The following is a 26,944-nucleotide window of genomic DNA, read 5'->3' as shown; positions in this document are numbered from 1 at the left end:
CCACAAGCTTCATTCTGTTTGCCACAATCTTTGTAATGTTTAGAACATCACATTACAAAGATTTTGAACATCACATTACAATCTATAGGACCCCTTGTTTATTACACCACATGAAAATGCAACCATCAAAACCCATGTCAAAGAGGCTGCAAGACTTAAGAGCATCCCTGAATAAAGATATCAGTTGTACATTAGGGGTCAAACCCCCTTCTTCCCATCCTCCGTCAACACCAAGTTAAAATCACCAAAAAAACAACCACTAGGGAATCTTACACTGACCTGCAAGCGAAACTAAAAGCTCACAGGTCAAATGCTTCCGATTTTCCTTAAGAAAGCCATAAATATCAATAGCCCTCCACTTCCTAACCCCTCCTCCATCACCTCCATATCCACATGATTTCACGAATAGGATAGAAGATTCACCACCACACCCTCACTCCAGAAGAACGCCAAACCCCTAACTCTCCCCCTCCCTTTACCAATACAACTCTCAACGAGAATATTATTAAGACCCCAAATGCTTCGAATCTATTTATTTCAGGGTCCTTTTTCCTAGTCTTCATTGTGACCGCCTCGGTCCACTTCCTCCATCTTCTCACCCACTTCCTCCACCCTAAAACCAGGTGGTTTACACCAAATTCCACATAGCACGCTTTGAAGAGAGCCTTTATGAATGGGCTTATCCTTAACCAGCTTCCCCACCACACTGTTCGCACCCATTCACCGCCCCCGCCATTCCCTTCGTCAAAAAACACTCTAGGAATATCTTCGTTCTCCACTCCACCAACACCCTTACCCCCACTAAACGGTGCACCGGATTCCATGAGCAGTGATCACGAAGCAACAAATAGAGCAACAAAAGAGGGAACACGACCACCAACAAACCGAAGGCAAAGTTACACACAAATGAAAAACACTTTACACGTTTAACTTGTAGGAGAAATCATAGTATACCAGCGATGCAAGGAATATCCAAGCTTGAAATTTTAAATTTTATCATTAGGGTTAAAGTCACGGATTTTTTTTGCTACTTTTATATTTTCATATGTTTTCATTTTCTATAAGGAAAATTTTAATTTCACATGTGTTATTTACAATATTTGTCATTTAAATTTTTGTTGTACTTAGATGGAGCATATAATAAAAAATAAAATAAATAAATACCTATAATATAATAAATATTAAATAATATTATAAAAAATTATTTTTTCTCTTCATAAATTTTAAATAATTCTTGAACATTTTCTCATTCATTTTATTTTCTTTTTAAATTCCAATGCCTCTGTCTATTCAACTCCCCACGTCTCTACATGACCTATAAAAACACGGAAAGGCGCGCCAAACCAAACCCATTTCCCCGCTTAACTTCTCGTCTTCCTCAACTTCCCCGGTTCACTCTCGATTCACGAATGGCGACGTTCCTCACCTTACGATGCGGCGGCTGCCGCAAGAACCTCCGCGCCGGAGCGGGGGTCACGGAGTTGCAGTGCCCTAACTGTCAAATGCCGAACTCATTCGCCAGCGCCATCGATTCCTCCGCTGCGCAACTTCGCTGCTCCGCCTGCAAGTCTCTCGTCATCGCTCCGGTTGGCCTTGCCAGGTTCCCTTGCCCTCAGTGCGCCGTTGAGCTCGATGTTCAAGTCGACGGCGACGACGTCAACGAGGTTTTCACTGTTCGCTGACCTTTTCACTTCACTAGTGTATCAGTTTTTGACTTCGTTTTGAGATTGCAATAGAATGTTACATCGCTTTGAAAATGATTCCAAATTGCTTACTTGCTTACTGTGATTTTGTTTGTTACTACTATTATGATTGATATTATCATTATTATCATTTTCAATTTGTGGTGAGGGTTTATGGTTTGGGATGACATTGATGTCTGACTTAGGAATGAGAATCAAAGATTTGGGGCTTACGCATACGCGTACCGTTGATTTCAATATTTATGTGCACAACATATGTTAATGTCAGTTTGAATGTGAAAATGGAAAGTAAAGTGCAGGGAATATGCTAAAATCAAGTCAATTAGTTAAGGGATTTTTCTCTAGAACCCGTTAAAGTAGATGAATCCATAATTTTTGTTTCATTGTGCTAACATGTGCACTTAATTTTGTAATTTGCAATAGTGTGAAGGATTCGAAACCCTCCGTTTTTTTTAAGGAACTGTAGTCTGTAGCAATGCCCTTTGTTAAGCACTGGTTGCTCATGCATTTCTGTGCTTTGGTTTTTGTTATCTTGTGTCTGTAACTTGCATGGAAATTTGACATTTAAGTTTCGCGCGTGTGTGTGGGGCTGCTATGTTAGTTTGGTGTAAATGGGTGCGGGATTGTTGGTTATAGAAGGGGCATGCATTGGGAAATAATAGTTGTTTTTGTGGGTTTTGGAATTTGGAGAGTGGCCCACAGCAGCTATCACCTATCGCCACGTATGATCAATACAGATTTCTTTGTTTTTTCTCTGTTGCATTAACACCATTGCAATTTCCTGGTGATCTTAAGTTCAGATGTAGGTAATCTAGAACCCTTGACACATAGCCATTAGTTACAAGGCTCTTAAAATTGTATAAACAGCCTGCACAGCAGGGACACTTTGGAGGCTTGATTTAGAGGAAAAACATTGGTTAATTTTACATGGTTATAGGGTTCTTAGTGTCTTATATCCTTTCTTGAGTATACAAGAAGAATTCATAAGAAAGGAGAAAGTACAATGGAGAAAAATTAAAAAAAGCTCTTGAATAACCATGTCCCGTTTGCAAGTCTAACTTAAAAACTCTCATTATATTCCATGCAGAAACTCACAAAGGGGTAGGAAGACAGCCTGTCCCACAAAATGTTGGAGAAGGATTAGAAAAAAAGAAACTGAAAAAAATGGATGACTTCGTCCTATGTTATTTCTACAAATGTGTGACCACATTTTCTTTCTTTTATAGATTGTGTTTATCAATTCTCTTGAATGTTTGATATCTTCGGGAATATTGGTTGTATATATATTATAGTTTTACTATCCTTGTAGCTTTATTTTTTTTTTGTCTGCATTAAAATATATCAGCTAGTTGTTGAAGTGGAGCGTGATGAAGATGGTGGTGGTGTGGCTGGAGAAACATTTATGGACTATGTGAGTCAAAGAACCTCTCCCCTAATATAATTTTTAAATTAAAAGTTCATTTTGGTCAATTTAGCAAATTTCATTTTTTACTTGTATTGCGGTTTTTCTCATTTTGCAGCGACCTGCCAAGGTATCTATGGGACCTCCCCACCCAGATTCTGTCGTGGAGACATCTTCCTTGTCTGCAGTGCCGCCACCTGAGCCTACTTATAATCCAAGGATTAAAGATCATTTGGAAAGTTCGAAGACTTTGTCAAGCTTGCAGATTGAGACATTGGTCTATGCTTGTCAGGTTTCTTTTACATCATGATTGAATATTGGTATTAAATAATTGTAGTTTGTCTTTCTTATGTATGATGTCTGTTTCCGTGGCAGAGACATACTCAACACCTTCCTGATGGCACTAGGGCAGGGTTCTTTATTGGAGATGGAGCTGGTGTAGGTAAAGGTCGAACAATTGCAGGGCTAATTTGGGAGAACTGGCACCATGGGAGGAAAAAAGCCTTGTAAGTTTAGGGCATAATTTGAGCATGGAGCCATGGATGTGTTACTTAGAATTGAGATACTCGTGCACCTCTACATACTCTTTTTGTGATTTCAACTTGTAGTTTTTCTATGCGTTGAGATTTCATTTGTTTTTGTTAGTACCTTTGACATATTTCAGCGATCTTACACAGGTGGATTTCTGTTGGTTCAGACTTGAAGTTTGATGCTAGAAGAGATTTGGATGACATGGATGCAACTTGCATTAAAGGTACGTGTTTTAATTGTCGGACAGCCTAAAAAAAGCTCAGTAGAAGCAATGACAGATGGGATTTGGTTTCAATTATAAAGGAAGAGTTAAAGTAATCAATAATGATGTGAATGAAATTTATTCATTTTTATTTGATATTGGTAATCTTTAAGATTATAATATGTAAGAATAAGTATAAATCTGTTAATGTCATGTGGAGACGCGAGACAGCTCTCTCTAAGATTTTTTTTATTTTATCCATGCAGTGCATGCTTTGAACAAACTGCCTTATTCTAAGCTTGAATCAAAGGCTGTTGGGGTTAGGGATGGAGTTATTTTCTTGACATACAGTAGCCTCATAGCTTCTTCTGAGAAAAGTCGTAGCCGTCTCCAACAGCTTGTGCAGTGGTGTGGGCCAGGGTTTGATGGTCTTATCATTTTTGATGAGGTATGAAACTTTCTTCTATGGAAACAATTCCTGTTTTGAATATGGTATTTCCAATTTTGAAGGATATTAATTGATGATTCAAATATTTCTTCTATTCAATTTATAGTTATCCACCTTTCATTGCTTAAGTGTTTGTGACTTCATTATAGTGTCATAAAGCAAAAAATTTGGTCCCTGAAATTGGTAAGCAACCAACACGAACGGGGGAAGCAGTACTTGATATCCAGGTTTGTTCTTCATGCTCAATATCTCAGAATAGTGGATGGAGCTTCGAATATCCCTCTTTCTATTTATAAAATACTGAGTTGATGTTTACGTGGTATTCATCGTGATGAATATATGTTGCTTTTATTATAGTTTTTCGAGCCTTTAATCCTCATATTTTTTTATGTATGTGAATAATACATTTTTTTACCTCAGCTAGTAGAAATAGATTTATGTTGTTTGTATATGAATAATAGATTTTTGGAAATATTTTGTAAAAAGAAAAAGCTAAATAAACATTGTACAATGTATAAACAAGGAAATGTATTAAACAACATAGATAACAGCTCAGATTTAGTATTTCTAGAAGACACAGCTCCTACCTTATGCCTCAAGAAGCAAAGGAAGAAAATACCAATTCTCAGTATGTAAGTTTATATGTATGTAGGGATTGGATCAAACATATACGAGAAAGGCTAGCAAGTAGCTAGACACTCTTATAGACACACTCATTATGATTGGTTTGTTTTTTGAAAAGTCAACACATTTTTTAAGAAGTGAGAAATATGTTGACTCTTCTATAAATAAACCAATCACAATAAGTGTGTCCTTAAAAGAGTGTGTTGCTAGCATTACTCCACATTTACATTTGACGTGTCTATCTCATGTTACCTATTGATTTATCTTTTCCCCTTAGCTAGTTGTGAGATAAGGAGATATATACATATGGCTTTCAGCTCATGGCTGTTTCAAGGTTGTTCCAACTGTAATGCAGGGTGATTGCGCTGTTTTGCTACCATTAATTTTTAAGTGTTTCTTGTTTGATCCACTTTTTGCTTGTGCTTTTCCTTTCGTCTTTTTAATTGAACATCTTCCTGATAAAATTTCGATGACTTCATGTGGGCCCTAAGCTTATGAGTACTTGATAAGATTGTAATTGGATAAGCTACTAATAACTTTAAGTACATCAAAAAAATATTGGTGGTTGGTGTCTGAGGTTATAGGAATTAGGAAGTTATCTTCTCACTATTGCTTGAAAGTGTGGAATGGGTCATGGGATGGTCGCAATTTTTTAGTTTTTTAAATGTAAATTTGAAAACGAAACATGTTTGGCAAAAATGGTGTTGAAATGGCTTTTTACTTAAATTCAAAACGATTTCAGCCAAAATTTTAAAACCACTAATTTTTTTTTTTATTAAAGTTTCAGTTTCAATAGCATGTAACACCTCTATCCTCATTGCTTTCTTCTACCCCACTTTCCACCACCATTGACTGCCACTTGACAACCTCCACTGCCTCGGCTCCTATTGATGCTACCACCACCATCACCGCTTTGCACCCTCCACCACACCCATACTCCACTACCACCACCATCTAATATCCCACATCACTCCTTACTATTCGACTCTCCACCGCCGCCACGACCCTGCATCCTCCACCACCATGGCCAGTACTCTCCATCACAAGAAATATCCTTTGACATCCTTCACCCCCCATTGTCACCACCACCACCTACCACCCACCACCTGATAACCTCCACCAGCACCAGCGCCACCCGTTAACCTCGACCACTACCATCTTCTTCACCAACTCCACCACCACCACTTCTACCTAATACCCTATACCACACCGCTGCCATCGGGTACCTGATAAGAACAAAATTTATTATAGGGATGATGATACAACTTTGGTTTTCGAGAGCCAGCCTCTCCCTAAGTCTGGAATTCAAGAGTCTAGTCTCTCCCCATTAAACTCACAACTTCTGAATCAAACAAATGAACAGACACACCCCCTATTTAATAACCACCCCTAGACAGCTACAAACAGACATAACTAACAAATAATAACTGAGCCAATTTAAATTAAAACACCCCCTAACTGCTACTGTTGGGTGCAACTGGTACCGTACTGTTCACACGCACTGTTCATGCAATTCCCACAGACCCCTATCACTACCCTCCACCATCGCACTGCCGCCACCACCCAACACCCTCTGTCACCATCGCCGCCTATTACCCTCCTCCAACGCCACCACCTCGGTACCCTCTGCCATCGTTGTTGTCTCCACGGTTCCACCTCTACTTTCTTGCCATCCAATTTCGTCCACTACCAAGTTGCTGCAACTATCATTGACTCGTCGCCCCCCTTAGGCATTCAGAATCAGCCAATACCCTCCATCGGGGCCACCGACCACTATGCACGCTATTCCATGCCAAGTGGTGTGATATTGGTAGAAGATTTCTTGCAATGGTGGAAACAACCATGAATTTACAAAGGTGACAACAATTTTTTAAAACTGAAGACCACAAAAAACTAAAACTATATTTATAAAACTGAAAACTAGTCTTTGGTTTTTAAAAACTTCGAAACATAAAATTGAAAAACACGCTGAATGAGGCCTACATTTTTTCATTTCAAAGATATTCGTGCATTGATAGGCCATATTTCAAAATCAATACTTGGAATGAGATGTTTCTTGTTGTTTCTAATGTGTGTAAAATTAATGTCTTTTCTGCAGCAAACCACTATTTCTGCTTAGGAAAACCTCTTTCTGCTTGCTTTCTCTGCATTGAACATGTGTTGTCTCCTACTCTAAAATGATCATGTCATAATCAAATCATTATTTTGTGATTGTTAATATTGATATTGTGGATACTGGATAGTCATTTCAATCTAATTTTACAGGCTCGTCTACCTGAAGCTCGTGTTGTTTATTGCTCAGCTACTGGTGCATCTGAATCTCGCAATATGGCTTATATGGTTCGACTTGGTCTTTGGGGAGATGGGACTTCATTTTGTGATTTTGGTGAATTTCTTGGTAGTGGTTCTTTCTTTTATCTTGTTTTGTGAAGTAACAAGTATAGCTAATTCTTTTTTTTTCAGTTTTTCTTTTATTCATGACATAAACTTTTGGATATCCATTGTTGGACCTTATTTCTTTCATACAGTAGCTGCTACAATCTTTTTGGAAGGAAATATTTTTCTGTAGTTGATCATGTAATTTTGTCATCTGATATATTAAAATTATTGCAATTGCAAAAAGTAGTTCGAATTTTTTATTATCTAGTATTTTATTGTCAAGTAACATATGCTACATGTAGAGATATTTGCTCATTTTCATTTTGTGTTAATTGATATATGTTTTAGATATTTTAGGTTGTATAAATAGGAAAAGATGGCCCCTGTTTGAGCATGTTTGGGTTCTTATATAAGGTAGTGCAATCCTTACCCTGGGCTACCTTTTTGGGTATAGTTAGGCCTAGCCCTAATTCTTAGATGCTATTACCGTATCAGAGCTTATCCTAAATTGGTTTGTTGGGCCACCCATAAATTGGTCACTTGAAGATCTCCAGTCGTGCAACTTCACGCTCCAAATGTCAAACCCTGAGTGTGAAGGTGTGTTAATGCCCCATATTGACTAGACATATGACTAAACTAGTCCTTATATATGGTAAAACAATCATCACCGCTGAACTAGTTATTGGGGTACAGTTATGCCTAGCCTGAACTATATGAATACTAATATAAATATGACAACATTTTTATTCTTTTTTATTTATTTATGAAGGCTTCAGTAGGAAATGGTTAAAACAATATTTTCTCATTCTGATCATTTTCCTTACATAATCTTAAAACTATATTGTAAACAAGGTAAAATTTTGTGATTATAGAAAACATAACTGAAAATGAAAGCAAGAAACAACCAAGCACCTTCTACTATTTTCAATTGTATTATCATCAGTGTGCAACTGTTTAACAACCGTTTTGCATGTGTTGTTGAATTAAGCTGATTAGCACTGGATGTGTAGATAGGTTATATTTTCAGACTCTGATTGTATACTTTTTCAACTTTCTATTGCTGCATTACTTGGAGCATTTCAAAATTTCTGCTAATGATTTCTATGTTTGCGTATATACCTATCTTTCCTACATGTGGCTGTTGGCCCTCAACCTTTAATTGTTTAACCTAGGCGATTTATAAATCCAGGTGCTCTTGAGAGAGGGGGTGTTGGAGCTCTAGAGCTAGTTGCAATGGACATGAAAGCAAGGTTATAATATTTTCGCGCACACACCAATTCTTAGCTTTATGTACATCTATATTCATGGAATATATATTCTTTTGCTTCATTTCTAATTTCAGGGGGATGTATTTATGCCGTACTCTTAGTTACAAGGGGGCCGAGTTTGAAGTTATTGAAGCACCATTAGAAGATGAAATGATGGTACAAGCTACTAATTTCTTTACATACACAGATGATTGTTTTTACTCTAGACTGTAGCAGTAATTGTCTTGTTTTGAAAGTAATAATCAGCATTTTTTGTTAAATTATAGACTCCATGTTGGCCAGTTAGTGCGTGTTTGGATAGAATTCCCTTCACACTACACCACTGAGCTCGATCAAACCAAATTATGAGGGATACTATTGATTTTGGGATCATTTTTAACAATATCTGCTCAAGTTCTTCTTGGCCTCCCTCTACCTCTCTTCACAAGACTAAATACTGTATTATCAACCCACCTCACCGTGGACTCCAAAGATCTTCTTTGTACATGTCCATATCACCACCTTAACTGATTTTGCGTCAACTTATCCATGATAGGTGCCACCTCTATTAATTTAATTTAAGAATTTAATTCAAAATTAGAGGTGCTGCAAATCAGTCACAACTGTCTATATCATGTAAACATTCATTCATTTATCTTTTGAGTGCTGTATTCACATCTGATAATCTAACTGTTCTTTACAATTTTCTTAGAACTTGTATAAAAAGGCTACAGAATTTTGGGTAGAATTGCGTGAAAAATTGCTGTCTGCCATTGCCTTCCTAAATGAGAAACCTAATTGTAGACAACTATGGAGATCATACTGGGCAAGCCACCAGGTATTAAGTCTACATTGGTGCCAATGAACAAGTTCTTTTGATGTGTATTAGACATTTATGTTGCTTTTGGATTGTCACTTTTTATTGTAATACTGCAGCGCTTCTTTAGACACTTGTGTATGTCTGCTAAAGTACCTACTGTCGTGAGACTAGTGAAGGAAGCATTAATAGAAGATAAGTGTGTAGTCATCGGTCTGCAGAGTACTGGTGAAGCAAGGACAGAAGAAGCTGTTTCAAAATATGTGTGTAACTGGATCCTAATTTTATTTCATATAGGCAATTTTTTCTTCTCAATTCAATTTCAATATGTGCTTTTTATATGTTTTTTGATAGGGTTTTGAACTTGATGACTTTGTTTCTGGACCCCGGGAATTGCTGCTAAAATTTGTTGAAGAAAATTACCCATTGCCAGAAAAGCCTGAACTTCTCTCTGGTATCTTTGGGCTTTGTTTTTTTAGACATGTCTTATTTATTTCCATTATTTTGTAATCATTAATTTGTTTTACAATTCTATTCTATTATAGGAGAGGATGGTGTAAAGGAGCTTCAAAGGAAGAGGCACCTGGCAAGTCCTGAGATTTCTGCAAAAGGAAGAGTCAGAAAAATAGCTAAGCCGCAGCCTCCTAGTGATGCTGAGAGTGATGAAGAATCTGAAAGTGAGTCTTTGAATTTTTTCTTTTGATGAATCTTATGTATCTATCCTTCTGGGTGTTAAGCTTCAAGTGCTTATGGCAACCCTTTCTCATATGCCTTTATTTTTGTATAGCTGATAAAGGATGCCTATTAACTCTGCTGTTGTAAAGAAAATAGTTAATCTGTAATACTGTAGTTAGCAGGTTATAGTTCTGTAAGATGTTAATTAGGCGGACGAAGCTTTTTCTGGAAGCCACCTCTAGTAGGTACTAGGTACTAGGTAGTATATATGTACAGCTGTAAACAGTGTGTTAGTCAGTTAATCAGCCAGATTCTGTTTTCTGTTTGTTATTCTCTCTATCTCTCTCTGGTTTCTCTGATGGTATCAAGAGCATAACCTATCCTTGGGCCATGGCGGAAGCACTACCACCTCCGCCGCCTTCTCCGTTCCGCTCTATCCTCGTATTTGATTTTTGAGAAGCTTTCTGCCAAAAAATTCTTGCTATGGAAGCAGCAAGTTGAGCCGATCATCAAAGCTCATCATCTTCACTGTTACATTGTGGAACCTGCAATTCCACCTCGATATTCTTCTGATGAGGAACATGCGAATGGTGTCGTCAATCCTGCATACCCAATCTGGGAGACACATGATCAATTTCTTTTGTCTTGGCTTCAATCCTTGCTCTCGAGCTCTGTTCATACATGTATGATTGGATGTGTTAATTCCTTTCAACTTTGGGTGAAGATCCATTCGTTCTTTCATAATCAGACTCGTGCCAAGTCGACACAAATTCGCACAGAACTTCGGAGTGTGAAACTTGGGGGGCGTTTGTTACATGGGTATATTTTACATTCCCGGGAATGATGGGTGTGGGAATGTAGATTCCCACGTTTGGTAGGAGATTATGAAAATATATACCCAGGTATGACACATTCCCGGGTAAATTATTTACACTTGTTACCATAGTGCTCTATTCCCAAGCTTGAGGGTGGGTATCAAAGATTCCCAGGAAAGTTTAGATGGTGGGAGTGCAGTTTTGTACAGTAAAATTCCATTTTGCCCCTTTCATTTGATTTATTGCCCACGTTTGTCATAACCATTCCATCCATGTCGTCATTTTTAGTTGCAATTTGTTGCCTCAATTAGCATCTTCTTCTTCTTTTATTATAAAAGAACATGACCTGGTAGCTATTTTATTGGTACCAAAAATTGAATTTAAGGGAAATGTAGTCTGGTGAAAAATATGTTGAAAAAGTGATAAGATTTGACTTTTTATTTTGAGTTATTTAATAAAAAGCTACTATTTTTATAAAGTGTTTTATTAAATGACTATTGTTAAAATACTTTCAATGACTATTGTTATAACAACTTTTTAACAATAGTCATTTAATAAAACACTTTATAAAGTGTTACAAATAAAAATAGTCAATTAAGGAATTACATTTTTTATTTGCATTCTTGACAAAATGTATGTTTTATTTTTTTATTAAAATATAAAAAAGATTCCCGGGAATTGAATTTGTTACCAAACACATTTTTTGAAGATTCCTGGGAATAAGAATTTCATCTTAATATTCCCGGGAATGAAGATTCCTGGGTATCATTTTTCAATCCATGTAACAAACGCCCCCTTGGTAATTGCTCTGTTTTCAAGTTGGCACTTACACCTCATAACATAGACTAGACATACTCTCTAACACACATGACTTAGAACTACAATATATAAGTTTTAGAACCTGGGTTAGGCCTAACTTTTTCTCAAAAGTTAGTTTAGAAGTGAGGGTTGCTCTACCCTTTATAAAGACTTATTTTACAATAACTTTAGTCAATGTGAGAGTGAGACTTCTCAACAATTAGTGTCCTCGTCTATCTCAACAATAGGTTTGCTAGTCTATTCCAAATCATTATCCACAAAATTAATCCTATATGGTACATGATAACATGATAATACCTTCCATAACTAATCATATCATAACAAAACATATCTCATATCTAATCTTGTCTTATCATGACAAAACTTATCTAATATCTCTACAAACTATATCCTAACAAATAATGATACACAATACTATAATAGATCAATAACACCTTTTATTTCCATTGGATTGATGCAGCTGCTTCTGCTCTTGAATCTTCTGATTCTGATTACGGACCTGAAAGGGATGAAAGTGGTGCGTTTTCTATTTTGGCCAAATTACGTTTCACCCCTTTTGTGTTATTTGGATTGTTATATTTATTATTGAGAATTATTGTACACATGTGTATGCTGTTGTGAGGAACTACTATGTGAATGCTGTTTAAGAAATGAAACGATTGTCTGAAGTTCAGTTGAAATAGTGACGATAATATTTAGTACATGAAAACTCGTCATGATGGCCATTCTGTTTGACAACTGTTTTAATGCAGCCTTATCTGACCGTGAGTCTACTGACTCTGATTACGATGAGCTTCAGACATGTGAAATTTGCAGTACTGAAGAGGTATTTTTTAACTTTATTTTCTTGAATTTCCCTGATGGTGTTGTGTGGGATTAGATTCTTATTTTTCCCAGCAGGAAAGGGAAAACTTGCTGCAGTGTTCCAGCTGTGGTAAACTAGTCCATCAATCATGCTTGGGATCCCCAATTTGCGATTTGGTTCTCAAAGAATGGTTATGTCATTTGTGCAAGGAAAAAACTGAGGACTATCTCCCTGGAAGACCTGCCTACATTGAACTGAAGAATAGGTTTAGAATTTACATTATATTTTTTTGTTCTGTAGTCTATTTTCCCTGGTGTGCTTTTTTTTTGTTAGATAACTAGCCTTAAAAGCAACTTGCAGGGGCGTTTTCTTAAATCAACCAAAATTAGGGCTTAAAAGAAGAATAGGTGAACTTATCTTGATTGTATCATAGAGTAATTAGGGTAACTTAGATTATTGTTCTGGATTGTCTTCCACATTTCCGTTTATATCTCGTTTTTTCCTTATTTAATTAGGATTAGGAGTCTTGTATTAATATAAGTTTTACTGCTTTGTCTTCTGTAATAGCAACCAACATAGCTTTCACTTCAATATCAATATAATTTTATAACTGAGTATTTCTTTTCAGTCTATTAAAGTTCAAGAGAGTGAGAGTTGGAGAAATCTGAACCTGACTCTCATCACTCAGTGAGATCGTTTACATGTGTGTATATAGTGTTATTCCCTGTGTTTTGATTCCGGCTATCCTAGATGCGGTCTAGCTCTGGCTATCTAATGCATTCTTGCCCCAACTATTTCCCACAAAATTTCCCCCTTTGCTTTCCCAGATGAAATCTGGCCCTGGATGTCCCTGAGGTGTTTGTTCTCTTTATCCTTGAACCATTTGGTATCACTCATGATGCTATCTTTTCCCTTACAATTTCCTATGACTTCTTTCTTACCAATTAGTACTTATGTATTAATGATGAACTAGCTGTGATTCATACCATTCTCCCATTGTAAGTCACATTAATGGTGAATTCTTCATTGCTGTGATGCAAACCGATGTTAGTTTTAGTCTCAATTTTTTGGGTCTCCTAAGTTCTTTTATGGTTTGTGGCTTAGACGAGTTGTTCTTGGTGAATTTGGAGTAATCTAAGTTCTTTCTGATAGAGTATAGTATACACTTGTACTGCATGTTTGTTAGATAAGTATTAGTATTTAGTATACACTTATACTATATATACTGTGCTAAGCACACATCTGTAACCACCTAATCATTTCTGGGGATGATTAGCTTGCTTGGAAATTTTCACTAGTGATCATTCCAACGAAGCCTCTTATTCATTTGTCATGCAATATTCCGACCATATTACATTTCTGTTTTTTCTAAAGAGTACATTCGAAGCAAACTTAAAACTTAGTAAGTTTTATCTTGGCGGGTGTGTTAGAATATATGAAAAACATCTTAATTGTATCTTAGAGTAATTTATGGTTTATTCATTTCCATATACCTTCCTCATCAATATCAATATAATTGATTATTCTGAGTACTCTCATTCCTCCCTCTATACCTAGAAGATTAACATATAACTTCACAACAGGTATGACACAGTGTTGGAGTGGAAGACAAAGTTATTAGAGATGATTCGTGCATTGGATCTTCCAAACAATCCCTTGGATGATATTATGGACCAGGTAGTGACCAATCGTCATCCTTACCTTTCTCTTTAAACACAGTTCCTATTCTACACCATGTTATTAACTGTCACCAAACATATGACAACTTGAAACATACAAATATGCATATGAAGTCTAGTTGTTGGATATTGCCAGTCCCATAACAATAAAGGAAGCAACTGCTATGAAGATAAGATGTCTACCGAACATTTTACACTGTGCATCATGAAATGTTTTCCTGCTATGTATAACTAATGCTAAATGCCTAAATATAATTATTTTCATAAATGCTATAATTGTATTATTTTTGCAGTTAGGAGGCCCTGACAAAGTTGCAGAAATGACAGGAAGGAAAGGTGTGCTTGTGAGGGATCCTAGTGGAAAGGGTGTGATTTATCAGGCTCGTAATATGTGAGTTGCACTTGCAGTATGTTCATATCTTAATGATAAACATCGTTTCATGCTAGCTGAACTAACTCTGTATGTTTTTCCCTTTAGAGATGTCTCTATGGAGATGGCCAACATGCATGAAAAGAAGCTATTTATGGATGGTAAGAAGTTAGTAGCTATTATCTCCGAAGCTGGATCAGCTGGTGTTTCATTGCAGGCAGACAGAAGAGTTGGAAATCAGGTATATGAAACTGTCTTGAAATTTGTTCATGCGTAGCACTGATGGTTTTATCTGTCCTATTATTTTGATAGTGAGAAACCAGGCATATCAATTTGTCTTGAAAATATTTTGTTTTGTAGCTGCTTTTCTTTGTCTGTTGTTTTGATGTTTTGTGCAAATATTCTGCCCGGAAACAACTAGTATTATATTCTTGACTGAACATTATGTCTAGGTTTAATGCTTATGCTATTTTGTGCTCTTTGACCTTTACACAACAGAAAAGAAGGGTTCATATAACTCTAGAACTTCCATGGAGTGCTGACAGAGCAATTCAGCAGTTTGGAAGAACTCATCGGTCAAATCAAGCTTCAGCACCACAATATAGGTAACAACGCATTGTTGATTGTTTGAAACTAGAGAGAGAGAGAGAGAGGGAGGCTTGTTAGAGAAATTTCAGGGAATGATTCTGATTTTTATTAACTAAACTGAATAACAAGTAGTGCTTTTATAATGAGCACTTGATAGTTATTAACAGCAACACTTAGTAACTGTTAAGTGAGTTCTAGCAGCCTAACCAGAATCTAATAGAATAACAGTCTTAATAGCCATATTACAATGCTGAGCTCTCACTCTTACAGTAACATGGCCCCTTCAAACTTGGGTGGTATAACTAGGGTGTACTTGTCAATCATTCTGAGGTTGCTTCATAAATCATTAAACCTGATTGGTGTGCGTGGTTTAGTCAAAACATCAGCAGTCTGCAGTTCTGCTGGATTGTGTGAAACAATTAGTGACTTGTTGAGCCTTTTTCCTCGTATAAAACAAATCTGGCTCCATATGTTTAGTCCTAGAGTGTAAGACTTGATTTTGTGAGAGGGAACATGTAATGAGGTTGTCACAATACAGTAGAGGCGTCTGAACTTTGAGTTGTAACTCAGCGAGTAATGATTGAATCCGTGTTAGTTCCGTAGTTTGTTCCATGCCTTTGTATTTCTCCTCTGTGCTAGATCAGTTCACCAAGTTCTTTATCTTGAACCATCGAGAAATCAAATTTGGTCCAAGGTAAATGCATGAACCTAAAATTGACTTTCTATCAACCGTTCCCAATCCACATCACTGTATACGATAAGGGAGAGTGGCTTTTATATTTTAGTAGGCTGTAATACCATGGAATTTTTAGTTTTCAAGATAATGAAAGTTGAAGAAGGAATACTGAGTATAAAATTGTATTCATATACTATATTGAGTTGGATCTTACAAAAGACAAAGTACTTACCCTTATTTATAATTATATGCAAATCTTAATTCTGATCCAATAGGGAATGTAGTTAAGACTGTTCATCCTAATTAAATAAGGAAGCAAATCAATATAAATAAGGAAATATTGAAACCAATCCTAAAAGATAATCTAAATAAGGAAATATTGCCCTATATTACTCTATGATATGATCAAGATTTTACAAGAAACTCGAAGATATGATCAAGATATTTTAATGGTAGACCAATCCGTACCCCTAAGCTAGCTTTTGGGCTAGAGTTTGGCCTAATCTCAATTCTGAGATGTTAACGGAGTGGTATCATCTTCCATGTCCTCTCTCGTTACTATTCATTGTCGAGTTCTCCAGAATTTGGACCTTTGTCGTCTTGATCTTTAGAGGTACCCTGTTCCTGTTTGTGTTCTTATTTTTAGGATTCTGGTTGTCTAGTTTAGCAAATCATTCTTCATTGTTCATGTTCGTGGCCAGTGGTCATGGTTTATTCTTGGTTGTGACTGCTTTAGCTACTGATCCATTATCGCTTTCGGTTGTGGTTGTTTAGTTTAGCGAATGATCCCTTTCATGGGCTAGTTGTGCTCGGTCCACGTCTCCTAGTCAGAGATGCTCTTGTTTCTGTGATTCGTGTTGTGTATATGTTTCTGCAGTCATTATGTGCTGTAGGTGACTCCCTTGTCGAACCTTTGTACGCCGTTTGGTAAGTTTCGATCTCGAATTTGGTTTTCTTGTTTTAGGGCTTTAGCTGCTGTCAACTCTGACCCACTCTATAATTGTCAGAAGTCAAAGGTAACATCCTAACCCGTCTAAGAAGTCATCAAGTGTTGAAATTGACACCATTGTCCATCTCAGAAGCTATCAATCAGTCGATCCCATTTTTTTTTTTTCTTTCTTGTATGAAGTGTTAGTAAATTTCTTCATATTTAGCATGTCCATGCTGTACAGGATTATGAGCGGTGCTGATTGCATCTCTTTTTTCATAATGTAGCTTCATAGGTCCATCAACTGCCCAATGCTGATTGGTCTTCTGGGTATACTATAATTCGTAATGCATGACTTTGTCTGACCTCACCCAAGTCTTAGGCTCACTTTAATGATAATATTAGAAGAATGTGCTATCTTGCTTGGCCAAAGAATTATATTCCTGGTGTGAATCTATAAGAATAAGATGGCAGCACTTCAGATCTGATTTTAAATATTTGCAATGACATTGTTGATACTGAGCATCGAGATGCTCCACCTGCTTTAATAATTTCTGTCCTCGTAAATTCTTTTCAGGTTACTATTTACTAACCTTGGTGGAGAGCGCCGATTTGCATCAGTTGTTGCTAAGAGATTAGAATCACTTGGTGCTTTGACTCAGGGAGACCGCAGGTAAGATAGATTCATCAGTTTTCTAGTTTCACTGAGCAGACTAGGATAAATGGTGACATGTTTGTCTTTGGTTTTTCTGAATGCATTAAAGGGCTGGTCCTTCATTAAGTGCTTATAATTATGATAGTCCTTATGGAAGGAGGGCTCTGATGATTCTGTACCGTGGAATAATGGAGCAGGTAGGTGTCTGAATTTCATTGAAAATGAAAAATTTGCATATTGACATGCCAAGTTTATCTGAAAAATAAATCAATTAAATCCATCCACTGATAAAATAAACTTTGCAGGATACTCTTCCTGTTGTACCTCCAGGATGTTTTTCTGACAGACCAGATACAATCAAAGGTTTTATAATGCAGGCAAAAGCTGCTCTTATATCTGTTGGAATTGTTAGGGACACCATTCTTGGTAATTCATTCTTTGCCTTCATCTAGCATTCTTGGTCATTGACTGTTGAAATAGTTTGTGATACGACATTCCTTGCATATTTCCTTGCTAATAAATGCTGACTTCTTATATTTAAAGGAGATGATGAAGATTCTAGAAGGTTATTTGGTCGAATTACCGATTCAGATATGCATGACGTTGGGCGATTCCTCAATAGGCTTTTGGGACTGCCTCCTGACACTCAAAATAAGTTTGTATTGTCTGAATTAATGATTTGATTCTTATACTTTTTGGACAACGTACAATATGCTAAAATATTCTGTACCAACAGGTTGTTTGAGTTATTTTTGAAAATCTTTGATCTTCTTATTCAAAATGCTCGGAATGAAGGTAACCTCGACACTGGCATTGTTGACTTGAAAGCTAATGCCATTGAACTGAAAGGGACTCCCAAGGTTTTTTTCTTAACGATAAACTTCTTTGTACTACTCATTTGTATAGGTTAGTTATACAGCTAATATTAAGGCCGGACCTTTCCTTTTAACAGACTGTCTATGTTGATCAAATGAGTGGGGCTTCCACTGTTCTGTTCACATTCATCTTCGATCGTGGGATCTCATGGGAGGTGCATATTCTTTTTTTTCTTTCAATGGCCTAACTAAATTGTTGTGCTATACTCTAACGGCCTTAGTTTGCTGCTATTTTTTACGTCTTAGTTAGCAAATACCATGCTGAATGAGATGCAGAAGGATGGACTGGGTTCATCTAATGATGGTTTCTACAAGTCCAAAAGGGAGTGGCTAGGAAAGCGGCATTTCATTTTAGCATTTGAAAGGTGGTTTTCCTTCTTTTTATCATATGCGCTATGTAATGTACTTTCAGTTTCAGTGAATGTAAGTTTATTTCAACTATCACGCATCACTTTCTGTTGGCTTGTGGTGTGGGTTGTGAATTTAAATGATCTGAGCTAGTTTGGGTTTCACTTATGGCAACACAAGAAAAAACAGATGTAGATATTTCACAATGTTAGATTGTGATAATATCAAGTAGAGAGAGAGAGAAGAAAAGAAAAGAAACAGAAAAATAGTATATGGATATCATGTTATCAACCCTTTTCACTGGTGCCTCCAAGGGTCTTCTTTGTACAGGTCCATACCACCTTAAGCGATTTTCCATCAGCTTCTCCACGATAGGTGCCACCCCAATATCTTCTTTTATCCACTCGTTGTGTATCTTATTATTTCTTGTGTTGCCTTTCATCCATCTTAACATTCTCATTTCTGCTACTCCAACTATTTTCTCATATTGTCCCGTTAAGGCCCTATATTCGCTAGCATAGTAGCAGGTCTTATAGCGGTTCGGGCGAACTTTCCTTTGAGCTTGGTAGGTACTTTGCGGTCATAGATAATGTGTAAAATTATCTCATTATAACCCCTGATGTTTTTCTCATTTTAACCACCTAGCTTGAATTGCGTGTAACATCTTTGCCAATTTCCCCAATATTTTGTCATTTGTGTAATCGATCCAGGATACTTGAACTCGTTTCCAATTTTTACTGCCAAATTACTTCCAGCGTCATTCTCACTAAAATTGCAATCCATGTATTCAGTCTTACTTCTGTTTAATCTAAAACCCTAATATTCCAAAGTCTACCTCCAAATCTCGAGTGTCAAATTAATTTCTTCCCTTGACTCTTCAATTAAAACTATATCACCTTCTGTATATCTCTGGTATGCATGTCCAACACCATAGTATTAAATAAATATGGACTCAAGGCTGAGCCTTGATGTAAACCTATCTTTATAGAGAAGTCGTTAGTTACAACCTAGGAGTTCTCACACAAGTAGTTTCCCCCTCATACATATCTTTTAGAGATCGAATATATATACGCCAAGCAAACAACTTTCTTTTCCTTAGCCTTCCACAACACTTCCCTAGGCTCATGATCATTTACTCTTTCCATGTCAACGAAAACCAGATGCAAGTCTCTCTTTATACTCGATACTTTCCCATCAACCTTCGTAGGAGGTAGATGACATCTGCTGTTGACCAACCTGGCATAAAACCAAATTGATTCTCTTTTATCCTAGTCTTCTCCCTTAGTCTGTGCTCAATAACCTTTTCCCATAATTTCATAGTTTGGCTCATAAGTTTTATCCATCTATAGTTCTCATAACTCTTAACATCTCCCTTGGTTTTATATATGGGGACCAAAATACTTCTCCACGCATCTGGCATATATTTAGATCCCAAAATCTCATTGAACAAATTAGTGAGCCAACTGATACCTTGGTCTCTTATGCACCGAACCTCAATAGAGATATCATCAAGACCCACTGCTTTACCATTATACATGCGATTAAGAGCTTCTTTAACTTCTCTGACTTGAATTCTACGATAGTAAGTCATATTTTGCTCATCCTTTCTCACTTCCAAGGTTTCCATGTTAAAGGTCAATCCTTGATTCCTTGTCTATCATTGGAATTTTTAATGATATAACTGAAAGTCTTCCATCATCATCCTTAATACATCTCATGTGGTCCGTATCTCTTGATCTTCTTTCTCTATTTTTGGCAAGCTTATAAATTTTTTCGTTCTCTATTCCTTGTTTCAAGATATTTATAAAATTTCTCAAACGCCTTGGATCATGCCTCACTCACAGCTTTCCTTGCTTCATTTCTTTCCTTCTGACACCGATCCCAATTTTTAGCATTGTTGCATCCGTGTAAAGTCTTGAAATATTCCTTTTTATATTTTACCTTTTCTTGCACACTTCCATTCCACCATCAAGATTCCTTATCTCTCAATCCAAAACCTACAGATAAGCCCAACACTTCTTTGTCCACCCTCCTAACCTTCTCAAACATATCATCCCAAATTAGATTAGCATTAGCTTGTGCCTCCTAATTATCTTCCTTCTCAAGTTTCCTCTTAAAAGTTAAAATTTTCTCTCCCTTAATTCTTGGATTCATAACTTGTTGAGTTCTGTTTATGACTCTTAAAATGATCATCAAGGACCAGAACTCAATTTTGTGTAGTCAAGCGCTCTTCCGGTGTTACCTTGCAATTCTTGCAGGCCCTCCTATCTAAGCTCCTTACCAAAGTTAAATCAATTTGTGGATAGGGTTAGAGAAGTCCCACATTGACCACAGATTTGCCCAAAAATGTTCTTATATAGGTTAGAGAAACCCTCACCCCTAAGCTAGCTTTTTAAGGTAGATTTAGGCTTATTACGCATTCTAATAATTCCTTTTCTCAACTCTTTAACTAGGACTGTATCATTTGCAAAGAATTACGATCGTTACAACATCTTATATATGTTCAATAAACATATCTCAAACCAAGATAAATGGATAAGGGCTTGAACAGTTGAACGTAAGTACGTAATCCATGGTTATCAAATTGAGATTCGTAGGACTGTATCATTTGCAAAGAATTATGATCGTCACAACATCTTATATATGCTCAATAAACATATCTCAAACCAAGATAAATGGATAAGGTCTTGAACAGTTGAACGTAAGTACGTAATGTCGTAATCCTTGGTGCAGATAAGTTTATTTGAGAAAGACAATTAAATAGTATGGGAGGAAGTAAGAAGTTTCTTTTTATGTCATGTTTGTGTACGTGTATAAATTACTCTATCAAATTTTTAATCCAGGGAACACAGTTTCTCTTGGTGGATCTGTAATTCTGTATATAGTGAGATAAGAAAATACTCTGCTAAATACATGCAAAGGCTTTCCTTATATTCTGAAGTCGTTTTGTTCTTCATTCTGTTTCAGTTCTGCTTCAGCTATGTATAAGATAATTCGTCCCCCTCTTGGAGAATCACCTCGGTATGTATTTGATAATTACAGTTACCAGCTCTTTTTGGGCTTTTTAGTTTTCTTTTTTTGCTTACCCATTATTTCCCTACAATTATAGGGAGATGCACCTGACAGAACTAAAAAGAAAATATACCAAAGTATCAACATTAGAAGAGGCTCAAACTGGCTGGCAAGTTGAATATCAAGCGTCATCTAAACAGGTATGTTATGTACGCTTAGTAAGTTATTTCTCATAGTTGTAACTTTAAGTGAGGAAACCAATGTGTTTTAAGTGTTGAGGATTGAGGTGAAAGGTCAAGTATTACTTGTTATTGTATTAGCAATGTTCCATTTTATTTAACAAGTAATAAGTTGTGGATTTTTTAATCCCAGGGTTAGCGTAATATGTTGTTAATTGTTATTGTTTAATAATGTTTAATACTTGAATATGAGAAATATATATTGTGTATTTTATCAATATGATTTGCACAATTTATACATACAACAAAGAGATCATTCCTAAATCAACGCTAATTCTGTCCTTGGGAAATGCTAATCCAAAATAGAGAAACTATATAAGAGACACAATCTGTAGTTTTATGGGACTGCTGTAATCTAATAACAAACTGAATAACAAATATTCAACATTCCCCTCGAGCTGGAGAATATATATCAGATGCATCCAACTTGTTACATATATATTTTATCATAGGACCCGTAAAGACTTATTTAACATATCTTCAAGTTGATCCTTAAAATGCACATAGTAAGTCTTAATTATGCCTGAGAGGATCTTCTCTCTGATGAAATGACAATCGACCTCTATATATTTGGTCCTCTCATGAAAAATTGGATTTGGAGAAAGATAGAAAGCTGGCAGATTATCACAAGCAAGCTCCATAGACCCTATCTCACAAAACTTCAACTCCTGAAACAATTGCTTTAACTACAACAATTCATATGTAGCATTAGCCATAACACGATCTGCTACTGTTGCAAGAACAGTTCTGGAAATTAGATTTCCTCCAATGACAACACAATAACTAGTAGTGGTCCTCCTATTTTAACATCACCTTCCCAATCTGAATCAACACTTCTAATGATGTTAGTATGACCCTCCTTTTCCGGGTAATCCTTATTGTTTCTTAGGATCCAGATGATTGCATGCCAATGACTATCACGTGGTGAACTAAGAAACTGGCTCACAACACTTACTAAAAAGGTAATGTCAGGTCTAGTCATCGTAAGATGATTCAACTTCCCCGCTAACCTTCTGTACCTCCTTGGATCAAGATAGGGCTCCCTCAGATTAGGAAGAAGCTTTACATTAGGGTCCATAGGTGTGTGAACAGGTTTACGATCAAGCATTCCAGTTTCTTCTAGAATATCAAATACAAATTTCCTTTGAGAGTCTTAGAATTTGGGTTAGGCCTAACTCTACCTCAAAAGATAGCATAGAAATGAGGGTTGATCTACCCTTTATAAGCACTTATTAGGTCATATCTCTAGTCAATGTGTGACTTACCAACACCCTTCATGTTCAGGGCTCGACATCTTGATCATGGAAATTCTGTAGGAATGAACATCTGTGGGGATCTAGGATATGCTCTGATACCATCTTAGTATTTGGGCTAGGCTTAACTTTCCGCAAAGCTAGCTTAGAGCTGAGGATTGAATGCTTATTTGGCCATATCTCTATTCTCTAGTCAACTTGAAACTTCCCAACAGAGATATAGCAACCTGCCTTTGATTGAGCCACCTAAATCCCAATAAAGTATCGTAACTGGCCAAGATATTTAGTTTAGAAATTCTTGAACAAGTGTTGTTTGGAAGAGGTGAAGCTTGACCAAAGCTAGTGACTTGTGCCGTAGACCTATCAGTAACATTAACACTGAGGTTTTAGGAGATGACAATTTAGTGAAAAGAGAGGGATTACAAACCAAATGATCAGAAGTACCAGAATCCAAAATCCATAATAACATATTGGGAGTGGTATATGGTAGAATTACCTGCATGTACTGTGCTCTCTCACTCTACTATATATATATAGCTCACAGTATCATTCAAGTTAATATACTGGATATTCAGACGAAGAGTTTAATTTTTGGTCTTTCTATTTCTTATACCCAACCAATGATCATATGATATTCAGGTAATAATGCAGAAAAATAGGAATTCTTTCTAGTAGTAAGCATCCTGTTTGTAGATTACAAGTTCCTAATTTTTGCTAGCTTTGTGCTGGAGCAGTTATTTTCTGAATAATGCCTCAGTTTGGCATTACTAATTACTTTGATGATTTCTTTGTTTTGCATAATGAAAGTTCCAATATATTTAGTTTGGTGATTATGATTAACAGGAGCCTTTTTCTTTAATTTATCACAGCTAGATTTAAGAATTCTAATTTATATTCACAGTGCTACAATGTTTGATGCTTTAACTTGGGAATCCTTGATGTGTGCAAGTGTCATGAAAACATTTAGTAATTACTTCTGAAATATTAGCGATGCCGTTCATTGTTTTTTTTCAAAAGGAATGAAATAGAATCTAAATTTAACACAGCCCAATACAATTTTCTATTTTAAGTAAATTAATTATGCCATTAATTGTGATTTTTTAGCATTTATAACCATATTTATCTGTACGTAACTATGCTAAATGCATGGATGTTAGTTTGTTGAATTCGCATTATCTTACATTTTGGCTTCTTACCATTCTTGTCAGTGCATGCACGGTCCCAATTGTAAGCTTCGCAACTTCTGTACAATTGGCTCAAGACTGCAGGAAGTAAATGTCTTGGGTGGCCTCATTCTTCCTGTTTGGAAAACCATAGAAATGGTCCTTTCTAATCAGGTACTTCAGCATAAAAAATATTCTGAGAACTGCATATTATGCTGATGCTAAAGCTATAATTCGTGCAACGATTGGTCACTTTATGCTACCCTTTATATCTGGTGACTTGAATTTTGAATTGGTAACTGGTGAGTTTTGGAGTGCAAAAATTGCAATGGATAGCTTTGATTATGATAGAATATGATGTAATGTTACTTATTATAGTAACCTTTGAACTCCAGTTTTTTATTCTGTAGAGCCTCTGGTGGTTTGTTTAATCATTGAATTAATATGCTTATTGAAATCTTATTATTATTTCTTATGTAAAAAGCTTCTAACTGCAAATAAAAATCTTTACAGGCTGTTCAAAGACATAAGAGGTTACGTGTTGTTCGTGTAGAAACTACACCAGATAACCCACATATAGTTGGTCTTCTTGTTCCTAATTCAGCAGTTAAAACTGTGCTTCAAGGTTTCTTTCTTTCTCTCTCCACCCTTTCCACCCTTAAAAGAAAACCTGCACAATATGGACTTGCATTCATGAAAGAAAAAAGACACTTTCCAACTAAACATGAGTGTTAAAAAAAATGAAAAAATTGATATTAAATAAGTGAACTTTTGAACTGGTTTTAATATTAAAGAACATTACTCCCTTTTTTGGGCTAGACATATGTATTTACCATTGAGTGGCTTGGGTTTCTTGATTTTAAGGGGGTGTCATGCAAATTTACAAACTTGTTTCAAATTATTAAACAAGTCTAATAAAATTGTAGATATTTGATTGCTTGTATATAATTCATAGACTGCCCGTTTTAGCATGTATATGGTGCGGATCCAGTTATAGTGAGGTCTTGACATACTCCATAGAGAAAAATTTTTATGAGAGTTCATCAATCTGACTCTTTGATTTGAAGTTCATGGGATAGATTAAGTTCGTAAAATTTCAGCAGATCTCAAAAGTAATTGATACTTCATTTCAATTTCTTTTTTTAAATTGTAATACAATATGGTTTGAAGATGTAGGATAGGTTGTTCCAAGAATCTTTCTCTTGGCAGTGTACTTCTCTTATAAATAATGTACTCCTTCAATTCTGGAGTACATAACTTAAATTCAGATACTGTCTGATTAGAAACCATTATATCAATTAATTATCTCAAAAGTTTAAATCACATGAAGCAGCTAAAGGGTATTTATAATGCAAAGATCATAAAATTCCAAATAATCCAATTCTTAAATAAGAATTAAATTATCTTATCAAAGGAAAAACCCTAAAAATAAGACAACATTTATGACTTTAATTCAATCAAGTTCTTATTTTTAATCTGTAGATATTAATATCTGAAATAGGCTTCGTTGCAGTTTTTTTACTGTTTTTCTCAACATTGTGATCTTGATCCTTGTAGTTTCAAGTAGTTCAGTTATGTTCATTTACTTTTGAAATTGTACAGATGTGCTCTTGACATTAACTTGGCATCCAATAACTACTGGGAAAAGCTGATGTAAATCATAATTTTTTACGTGATAAGTAACATAATTTTTGACGTGATAAGTAGCATACTCATTATCAAAATGTTCACGGTGAAAGAAATCATTGTCGCTATCTGTCTGGATTTCGGTCTATTCATTTTTATCCTAAGTTGATGCAGGTGCCAATAAAAATTTGCCTTTGACATTGTAGGTTTAGCATGGGCTCCGAACGTTGATGATTGATGTGAGACACCAGACTCTGCTAACTTTTTGGAAGTTCACTAGTAATATTTGTTTACAGGACCATACTCTAAGCTTGCTGCTGAATTTTTTTGGGAAAGGGAAGTACTCGTTCTCTCTAATACAACACAACAATGCAGTGCAGTCTTCTGTACAATGTTTTTGTTATATCACCCGTTTTTGGCATATAATTCAAAATTGTATAGTTTTAAAGGTGATCACTGTCTTAGGTCTTTTTGTTATTTTTGCCGGGCGCTTTGGGGCTTCTTGCGGTTTTTTGTAGTCTTGCGGTTACCGCCGGCGCTGGTTGGATTGTACTCCCTGCTTGAGAGTCTTGCTCTCAAACATTTAACTAATATACCTTTTGCTTTCTAAAAAAAGGTGATCACTGTCAAAGTCAAAGTGAAATACACTAGATGCCTCGGCTGTCACATGATGCAGTTCAGTGCGAGCTCGATTGTTTGAGAAACTACTCATTTACCATTATGTAATACATTTTTTTGCCATATTAATTGTCCCAAAGTCGAGAAAGTACTTGCGAACCATTGTAAATTTTACTGCCACTACCAAATCAGCACACAAAAGTAGCAACTTGATCATCACTGCCATATAGTGCAGGTTTTTGAGTTAAAACCTGCCTCCCAAGTTTTTTCCTATCAAATCAGCACACAAAAGTAACAAGTGTTTTAAGATATTACGCCTCATATAATTATGCTTTTTTATTTCATAATAATCATTTTAATTATAACATTTAATTGCAGAATAGTCCAAAAAAGAGGTTTAGGTGACTTAACCCCATTTCTACTTTGGATGATTTAGGCCATCTCTCA

The 26,944-nt window shown here is 36.1% G+C and overlaps 1 protein-coding gene across 1 annotated transcript; it reads left to right on the top strand.

Annotated features, from left to right (window-relative positions):
• The first annotated feature begins 1,313 nt into the window (after positions 1-1,313).
• On the top strand, positions 1,314-26,806 carry LOC130745973 (protein FORGETTER 1-like). The gene is made up of 33 exons (XM_057598448.1): positions 1,314-1,664; positions 3,049-3,114; positions 3,224-3,397; positions 3,481-3,611; positions 3,783-3,859; positions 4,105-4,286; positions 4,436-4,513; positions 7,176-7,308; positions 8,479-8,539; positions 8,632-8,713; positions 9,249-9,374; positions 9,473-9,616; positions 9,708-9,807; positions 9,899-10,030; positions 12,123-12,179; positions 12,415-12,488; positions 12,563-12,732; positions 14,051-14,144; positions 14,440-14,537; positions 14,625-14,757; positions 15,015-15,121; positions 17,286-17,381; positions 17,473-17,560; positions 17,669-17,789; positions 17,907-18,018; positions 18,100-18,223; positions 18,316-18,393; positions 18,485-18,603; positions 21,554-21,607; positions 21,696-21,798; positions 24,299-24,427; positions 24,767-24,878; positions 26,086-26,806. Exons 1-33 carry the CDS (start codon positions 1,410-1,412, stop codon positions 26,115-26,117), a joined length of 3,642 nt encoding a protein of 1,213 aa, XP_057454431.1. The 5' UTR covers positions 1,314-1,409; the 3' UTR covers positions 26,118-26,806.
• Positions 26,807-26,944: the final 138 nt, after the last annotated feature.

Source organism: Lotus japonicus, chromosome 3 (assembly GCF_012489685.1).
Source record: "Lotus japonicus ecotype B-129 chromosome 3, LjGifu_v1.2".
Classification (NCBI taxonomy): Eukaryota; Viridiplantae; Streptophyta; class Magnoliopsida; order Fabales; family Fabaceae; genus Lotus; species Lotus japonicus.
This window is presented reverse-complemented; position numbering and strand designations above follow the sequence as displayed.

Bases quoted from the DNA above. Each gene is read 5' to 3' on its own strand.
- LOC130745973 (XM_057598448.1), top strand. From the start codon at position 1,410: ATGGCGACGTTCCTCACCTTACGATGCGGCGGCTGCCGCAAGAACCTC. The intron at 9,808-9,898 runs GTATCTTTGGGC...ATTCTATTATAG, and splicing joins AAAGCCTGAACTTCTCTCTG to GAGAGGATGGTGTAAAGGAG. The intron at 12,733-14,050 runs GTTTAGAATTTA...ACTTCACAACAG, and splicing joins TACATTGAACTGAAGAATAG to GTATGACACAGTGTTGGAGT.